Source organism: Oncorhynchus mykiss, chromosome 19 (genome assembly GCF_013265735.2).
Source record: "Oncorhynchus mykiss isolate Arlee chromosome 19, USDA_OmykA_1.1, whole genome shotgun sequence".
NCBI classification, from domain to species: Eukaryota; Metazoa; Chordata; class Actinopteri; order Salmoniformes; family Salmonidae; genus Oncorhynchus; species Oncorhynchus mykiss.
This window is the reverse complement of record NC_048583.1, coordinates 35,428,998-35,437,747: the sequence shown is the minus strand read 5'-3', so window position 1 is coordinate 35,437,747 and position 8,750 is coordinate 35,428,998. Positions and strand designations below refer to the sequence as shown.

Below are 8,750 nucleotides of genomic sequence, written 5' to 3'. Positions count from 1 at the left end.
ACTGGGGTGCAAAGGAGCAAAAGAAAGAATAATATGGGGATGAGGTAGTTGGGTGGGCTATTAACAGATTGGCTGTGTACAGGTGCAATGATCGGTAAGCTGCTCTGACAGCTGATGCTTAAAGTTAGTGAGGGAGATAAAAGACTCAAGCTTCAGTGATTTTTGCAATTCGTTCCAGTCATTGGCAGCAGAGAACTGTAAGGAAAGGCGGCCAAACGAGGAGTTGGCTTTGGGGATGACCAGTGAAATATACCTGCTGGAGGGCGTGCTACGGGTGGGTGCTGCTATGGTTACCAGTGAGCTGAGAAAAGGCGGGGCTTTATCTAGCAAAGACTTATAGATGACCTGGAGCCAGTGGGTTTGGCGATGAATATGAAGCGAGGGCCAGCCAACGAGAGTATACAGGTCGCATTGGTGGGTGGTATATGGGGCTTTGGTGACAAAACGGATGGCACCGTGATAGACTACATCCAATTTGCTGAGTAGAGTGCTGGAAGCTATTTTGTAAATGACATCGCCGAAGTTAAGGATCGGTAGGATAGTCAGTTTTATGAGGGTATGTTTGGCAACGTGAGTGAAAGAGGCTTTGTTGAGAAATACAAAGCTGATTCTAGATTTCATTTTGGATAGGAGATGCTTAATGTGAGTCTGGAAGGAGAGTTTACAGACTGGAAGGAGAGTCTAACCAGACACCTAGGTATTTGTAGTTGTCCACATATTCTAAGTCAGAACCATCCAGAATAGTGATGCTAGATGGGCGGACGGGGTCGGGCAGCGATCGGTTGAAGAACATGCATTTAGTTTTACTTGCATTTAAAAGCAGTTGGAGGCCACGGAAGGAGTGTTGTATGGCATTGAAGCTCGTCTGGAGGTTTGTTAACACAGTGTCCAAAGAAGGGCCAGAAGTATACAGAATGGTGTCGTCTGCGTAGAGGTGTATCAGAGAATCACCAGAAGCAAGAGTGACATCATTGATGTCTACAGAGAAAAGATATTGAGCTCAGGTGCATCCTTATTCCATTGATCATCCTTGAGATGTTTCTACAACTTGATTGGAGTCCACCTGTGGTAAATCCAATTGATTGGACATGATTTAGAAAGGCCTATCTACATAAGGTCCTAGAGTTGACCGTGCATGTCTGAGCAAAATCCAAGCCATGAGGTCAAACAAATTGTCCGTAGAGCTCAGAGACAGGATTGCGTCGAGGCACAGATCTGGGGAAGGGTACCAAAAATGTCTGCAGCATTGAAGGTCCCCAAGAACAGAGTGGCCTCCATCATTCCTAAGTGGAAGAAGTTTGGAACCACCAAGACTCTTCCTAGAGCTGGCTGCCCAGCCAAACTGAGCAATCGGGGGAGAAGAGCCTTAGTCAGGGAGGTGACCAGGAACCCGATGGTCACTCTGACAGTCTCAATGTCCTTGAGTGGCCCAGCCCAAACCCCGACTTGAACCCAATCGAACATCTTTGGAGAGACCCATCCAACCTGACAGAGCTTGATCTGCAGAGAAGAATGGGAGAAACTCCCCAAATACAGGTGTGCTAAACTTGTAGCATCACACCCAATAAGATTCAAGGCTGTAATCGCTGTAACAAAGTACTGAGCAAAGGGTCTGAATACATACGTAAATGTGATATTGTAGTTTATTTTATTTTATACATTTGCAAAAATGTCTAAACCTGTTTTTGATATTGTCTTTATGGGGTATTGTGTGTAGATTGAGGGGGGGACTATTGAATACATTTTAGAATAAGGCTGTAACGTAACAAAATGTGGAAAAAGTAAAGAGTTCTGAATACTTTCCGAATGCACTGTATCTTACATTAGTTATCTTTTGTTGGTCTTTCGTGCCAGCCTTCAGCTACCCTCAATGCATCCCATCTATATCTGAAGACCATCCAGTCACATCTACAGTTGAAGTCGGAGGTTTACATACACTTAGGTTGGAGTCATTAAAACTCGTTTTTCAACCACTCCACAAATTTCTTGTTAACAAACTATAGTTTTGGCAAGTCGGTTAGGACATCTACTTTGTGCATGACACAAGTCATTTTCCCAACAATTCAGATGATTTCACTTATAATTCACTGTTTCACAATTCCAGTGGGTCAGAAGTTTACATACAGTAAGTTGACTGTGTCTTTAAACAGCTTGGAAAATTCCAAAAAATTATGTCAAGGCTTTAGAAGCTTCTGATAGGCTAATTGACATCATTTGAGTCAATTGGAGGTGTACCTGTGGATGTATTGCAATGCCTACATTCAAATTCAGTGCCTCTTTGCTTGACATCATGGGAAAATCAAAAGAAATCAGCCAAGACCTCAGAAAAAAATAATTGTAGACCTCCACAAGTCTGGTTCATCCTTGGGAGCAATTTCTAAACGCCTGAAGGTACCACGTTCATCTGTACAAACAATAGTACGCAACTATAAACACCATGGGTCCATGCGGCCGTCATACCAATCAGGAAGGAGGCGCGTTCTGTCTCCTAGAGATGAATGTACTTTGGTGCGAAAAGTGAAAATCAATCGCAGAACAGCAGCAAAGGACATTGTGAAGATGCTGGGGGAAACGGGTACAAAATTATGTATATCCACAGTAAAATGAGTCCTATATCGACATAACCTGAAAGGCCACTCAGCAAGGAAGAAGCCACTGCTCCAAAACCGCCATAAAAAAATCAAGATTACGGTTTGCAACTGCACATGGGGACAAAGATTGTACTTTTTGGAGAAATGTCCTCTGGTCTGATGAAACAAAAATAGAACTGTTTGGCCATAATGACCATTATTATGTTTGGAGGAAAAAAGGGGAGGCTTGCAACTCGAAGAACCCCATACCAACCGTGAAGCACGGGGGTGGCAGCATCATGTTGTGGGGGTGCTTTGCTGCAGGAGGGACTGGTGCACTTCACAAAATTGATGGCTTCATGAGAAAGGAAAATTATGTGGATATATTGAAGCAACATCTCAAGACATCAGTCAGGAAGTTAAAGCTTGGTTGCAAATGGGTCTTCCAAATGGACAATTACCCCAAGCACACTTCCAAAGTTGTGGCAAAATGGCTTAAGGCCAACAAAGTCAAGGTATTGGAGTGGCCATCACAAAGCCCTGACCTCAATCCAACAGCCCCAAAACATCACTGCTCTAGAGGAGATCTGCATGGAGGAATGGGCCAAAATACCAGCAACAGTGTGTGAAAACCTTGTGAAGACTTACAGAAAACGTTTGACCTCTGTCATTGCCAACAAAGGGTATATAACAAAGTATTGAGATAAACTTTTGTTATTGACCAAATACTTATTTTCCACCATAATTTGCAAATACATTCGTTAAATCCTACAATGTGATTTTCTGGAAAAAAAAAGCTCATTTTGTCTGTCATAGTTGAAGTGTACCTATGATGAAAATTACAAGCCTCTCTCATCTTTTTAAGTGGGAGAACTTGCACAATTGGTGGCTGACTAAATACTTTTTTGCCCCACTGTATATAACTCAGCAAAAAAAGAAACTTCTTCTCACTGTCAACTATGTTTATTTACAGCAAACTGAACATGTGTAAATATGTGTATGAACATAAGATTCAACAACAGACACAAACTGAACAAGTTCCACATGTGACTAACAGCAATTTAATAATATGTCACTGAACAAAGGGAGGGGGTCAAAATCAAAAGTAACAGTCTGTGGCCACCAGCTGCATTAAGTACTGCAGTGCATCTCCTCCTCATGGACTGCACCAGATTTGCCAGTTCTTGCTGTGAGATGTTACCCCACTCTCCTACCAAGGCACCTGCAAGTTCTGGGGGGGAATGGCCCTAGCCCTCACCCTCCGATCCAACAGGTCAAAGACGTGTTCAATGAGATTGAGATCCGGCCTCTGCGCTGGCCATGGCAGAACACAGACTGTCTTGCAGAAAATCAAGCACAGAATGATCAGTATGGTTGGTAGCATTGTCATGCTGGAGGGTAATGTCAGGATGAGCCTGCAGGAAGGGAGGAGGATGTCTTCCCCGTAACACACAACTTTTCTTAAATATATACAGTACCAGTCAAAAGTTTGGACACACCTACTCATTCAAGGGTTTTACTTTATTTCTACTATTTTCTACATTATTGAAAAATAGTGAAGAAATCAAAACTATGAAATAACACAAATGGAATAATGTAGTAAACAAAACTAAGTGTTTAAACAAATCAAAATATATTTTATATGTTACTTTTTTCAAAGTAGCCACCCTTTGCCTGAACGACAGTCCATCATTACTTTAAGCCATGAAGGTCAGTCAATACGGAACATTTCAAGAACTTTGAAAGTTTCTTTAAGCGCAGTCGCAAAAACCATCAAGCGCTATGATGAAACTGTCTCTCGTGAGGACCACCACAGGAAAGGAAGACGCAGAGTTACCTCTGCTGCAGAGGAAAAGTTCATTAGAGTTACCAACCTCAGAAATTGCAGGCCAAATAAATGCTTCACCGAGTTCACCGACACCGACACCAATAAAAAGAGACTTGCCAAGAAACACGAGCAACGGACATTAGACCGGTGGAAATCTGTCCAAATGTGAGATTTTTGGTTTCATCTGCTGTGCCTTTGTGAGATTTAGATTAGGTATACGGATGACCTCCGCATATGTAGTTCCCACCATGAAGCATGGAGGAGGAGGTGTGATGGTGCTTTGCTGGTGACACTGTCAGTGATTTATTTAGAATTCAAGGCACACAACCAGCATGTATACCACAGAACTCTGCAGCAAAATGCCATCCCATCTGGTTTGCACTGAGTAGAACAATAATTTATTTCTCAACAGTACAATGACCCAACACACCTTCAGGTTGTGTAAGGGTTATATGACCAAGGAGAGTGATGGAGTGCTGCATCAGATGACCTGTCCTCCACAATCATCTGACCTCAACCCAATTGAGATGGTTTGGGATGAGTTGGACCCCAGAATTAAGGAAAAGCAGCCAACAAGTGCTCAGGATATGTGAGGACTCCTTTAAGATTGTTGTTAAAGCATTCCAGGTGAAGCTGGTTGAGAGAATGCCAAGAGTGTGCAGAGCTGTCATAAAGGGTGACTACTTTGAAGAATCTAAAATATATTTTGATTTGTTTAACAATTACTACATGATTCCATATGTGCTATATAGTTTTGATGTCTTCGCTATTATTCTACAATGTAGAAAATAGTAAAAATAAAGAAAAACCCTGGAATGAGTGGGTGTGTCCAAACTTCTGACTGGTACTGTATATCTTGAAACTTCTCAGCTACACTGGTGTTTTAAAAACATTTTTTTTTTTTTACAATTGTGTAACACTTACAGAAACCAAGAGGTCTCATCTCAGCGTTCTGTGTGTACACCTGAGAGATGTAACCCATCCTCTTACACAGCATATCCACTGGGATCTCATAACCGTACTTGTACTTGCAGTTGGCTGCCTCGTAACGAGCCCTCTGGACTTGGGACTTGCTGTCAGCTGAACACAAATGAATCGGTCACGATTAGTCATTATTACATACATTAACTAATACCTTTCATAAGGTTCATATTTAGTGTGTAGTGGATATTTCAACATTAACACGTTTCTTACCCGTCATTCCAAAATGACACAGCCAATGTTTTCTGTGATTCTGAATAAGTGTGTGACTGTGGATGGCATCAACAAGCTTGTCCTATGGGAGAGATTGAAGAGTACATCTGATGACTGCATATAACATCACATAGGCATATTGATAACTGAGTACTGAAATAGTCATAAGGGTGTTCTTACTGGAATTCTGTGTGATGACAACTGCACAGTCTTGCCCTCTGATAGCTACTATGGTAAGGCCACCTTGGTTGATAGCCTTGAATGCATATTCTGGGAAAATAAACAGAACAGGGGAAAATGATGCATCACTCCAGACTTTTGTTAAGGTGAGAGATCAACAGCATGTCATGATGAAGGCTATTCACCACATTGACGGGCTCAGACCATGAACGCATCTGTGCCAAGACACTCAACAAATGACAACTCATTACTGGACAGCTAGTTGCTACTAAGTTAGCCTCCTATGGCCATGGTGTAACGGTCTACTTCTGTCAAATAACTTGACAGGAATTGCTAGTTGTAAAAGTTAGCTTACTATAGTAACTGTTTCAAACTCAGCATGAAGGCTGGCAGATTTGAATTTGATCAGCTTGCAAAGTTAGCTAGGTTAACTAGCCAACTTGGTTAATTGCTTAACTGCTGTAGTTAGCAAACATAATCAATAAACTAGCTGTTAGAAATCTGACAATATTAACATACTTTATCCATTCACTGACATTATAAAGCAGCTAGTTAGCTTTAATATTTTTTAACTGAGCTAACGTTAGCTATGGCCAGGTTAGATAACATTAACGTTAGCTACCTACTATAGTTGGCTACAATAATGACTGGGCAAGTTGGTATTTTAATTTCTTCATAACTATCCCATACTAACCGACTTTGTTAGTCTGCTCTCCGGAGAGAAGATGGTAATATATCGGTCAAATCCTGCACTCGACCCTTGGGACATTGTGTTGGCAAACAAGTACATTTGTATAAAAGTTGTAAACTGAAAAAATAACTGGCTGAGGAAAAAAAACCATGAAAGATAATGACCCCGGAATTGGTTAAGGAACAGTAGTTGATGTCCGGGTCAATCCAACAAACGTTGTTTTAAGACACCTCTTGGTTTACTGAATGCATTTTGAAAAAAAATATTCTAGGACTACAAGAAAAGTACAAAACTTTTTTTCAGTCCTTTATTCTTTTTCACATGCTATAGTTTCATTGACGAACACTGTATTGACAGGTTTGTGAAGATCAACCAGTTCTAAGTGGGTCCTTATTTTGCCTTGGTGAGACACAGCCACTTCTGTGGAACTTCATAAGTGCATCTCTCTGCCCCATTCTCATCATAGGGGATGTGCCAGGAGCCTCCATTTGTCTGGACAATGGTGTCATAACTTAATATCCTCTGGAAAAAAATGTACAGAACACAAGAATTGTAATAAACATACACAGGCCATATTTTTTTTAAATCAATGTGCCTATTAGGTCCTCATGTAGACAACAGATACTATGCATTGATGTGTAATAAATAAGAAAGCTCTATCTCCCTGTTACTCTCACCTGGAATCGTACTCTCTTTCCCGGGGTGTAGCTGCTCAGCACCAGCTGGTGGCCTCTCTGCCACTTGAAGAAGAGGCGTCGGGTGGCACCGTCTGGCAGGCAGGCCTTGTGGTCCCTCATCAGGTCCCGGCTAACAAAGTTGCAGTGGTTCCCAGAGTGCAGTGTGGCATAGAGCAGGAAAGGGTCATCCTCAGAACTGACAAACAACCAGAGGTGTCAACATCCAAACAAACCAAAAGAATACACATTGGTTACTTTACCCAATGTATTGCACAAAAACATATATTTTCTTTCAGCCTTTAGTATTCTCAATGAGATAAAGTCTCTTTTGCAAGAGTGACCTGTACTCTTATAATATGGATATGAATGATCTACCAGAAAGATATGGTTTGCAAGACACATACAGTGCCTTGCGAAAGTATTCGGCCCCCTTGAACTTTGCGACCTTTTGCCACATTTCAGGCTTCAAACATAAAGATATAAAACTGTATTTTTTTGTGAAGAATCAACAACAAGTGGGACACAATCATGAAGTGGAACGACATTTATTGGATATTTCAAACTTTTTTAACAAATCAAAAACTGAAAAATTGGGCGTGCAAAATTATTCAGCCCCTTTACTTTCAGTGCAGCAAACTCTCTCCAGAAGTTCAGTGAGGATCTCTGAATGATCCAATGTTGACCTAAATGACTAATGATGATAAATACAATCCACCTGTGTGTAATCAAGTCTCCGTATAAATGCACCTGCACTGTGATAGTCTCAGAGGTCCGTTAAAAGCGCAGAGAGCATCATGAAGAACAAGGAACACACCAGGCAGGTCCGAGATACTGTTGTGAAGAAGTTTAAAGCCGGATTTGGATACAAAAAGATTTCCCAAGCTTTAAACATCCCAAGGAGCACTGTGCAAGCGATAATATTGAAATGGAAGGATTATCAGATCACTGCAAATCTACCAAGACCTGGCCGTCCCTCTAAACTTTCAGCTCATACAAGGAGAAGACTGATCAGAGATGCAGCCAAGAGGCCCATGATCACTCTGGATGAACTGCAGAGATCTACAGCTGAGGTGGGAGACTCTGTCCATAGGACAACAATCAGTCGTATATTGCACAAATCTGGCCTTTATGGAAGAGTGGCAAGAAGAAAGCCATTTCTTAAAGATATCCATAAAAAGTGTTGGTTAAAGTTTGCCACAAGCCACCTGGGAGACACACCAAACATGTGGAAGAAGGTGCTCTGGTCAGATGAAACCAAATTTGAACTTTTTGGCAACAATGCAAAATGTTATGTTTGGCGTAAAAACAACACAGCTGAACACACCATCCACACTGTCAAACATGGTGGTGGCAGCATCATGGTTTGGGCCTGCTTTTCTTCAGCAGGGAAAGGGAAGATGGTTAAAATTGATGGGAAGATGGATGGAGCCAAATACAGGACCATTCTGGAAGAAAACCTGATGGAGTCTGCAAAAGACCTGAGACTGGGACGGAGATTTGTCTTCCAACAAGACAATGATCCAAAACATAAAGCAACATCTACAATGGAATGGTTCAAAAATAAACATATCCAGGTGTTAGAATGGCCAAGTCAAAGTCCAGACCTGAAT

The 8,750-nt window shown here is 41.5% G+C and overlaps 1 protein-coding gene across 2 annotated transcripts in view; it reads right to left on the bottom strand.

Annotated features, from left to right (window-relative positions):
• Positions 1–3,517: 3,517 nt before the first annotated feature.
• Positions 3,518–8,750, bottom strand: part of LOC110497728 (mitochondrial ribonuclease P catalytic subunit) — a 37,401-nt gene continuing 32,168 nt past the window's right edge. The window contains exons 6-11 of one of the 2 annotated variants that reach the window (XR_005037704.1): positions 7,141–7,336; positions 6,467–6,985; positions 5,773–5,862; positions 5,593–5,674; positions 5,323–5,478; positions 3,518–3,985 (exon numbers count right to left, since the gene is read on the bottom strand). Coding sequence is in view for 1 of the 2 variants with exons in the window: in XM_021574048.2 (XP_021429723.2) it covers positions 6,854–6,985; positions 7,141–7,336 (328 nt within the window). In the remaining variant the exon portion in view is untranslated. Of the gene's footprint in view, positions 3,986–5,322; positions 5,479–5,592; positions 5,675–5,772; positions 5,863–6,466; positions 6,986–7,140; positions 7,337–8,750 lie in introns of those variants that run through there. The other variant, XM_021574048.2, reaches the window with a different exon arrangement.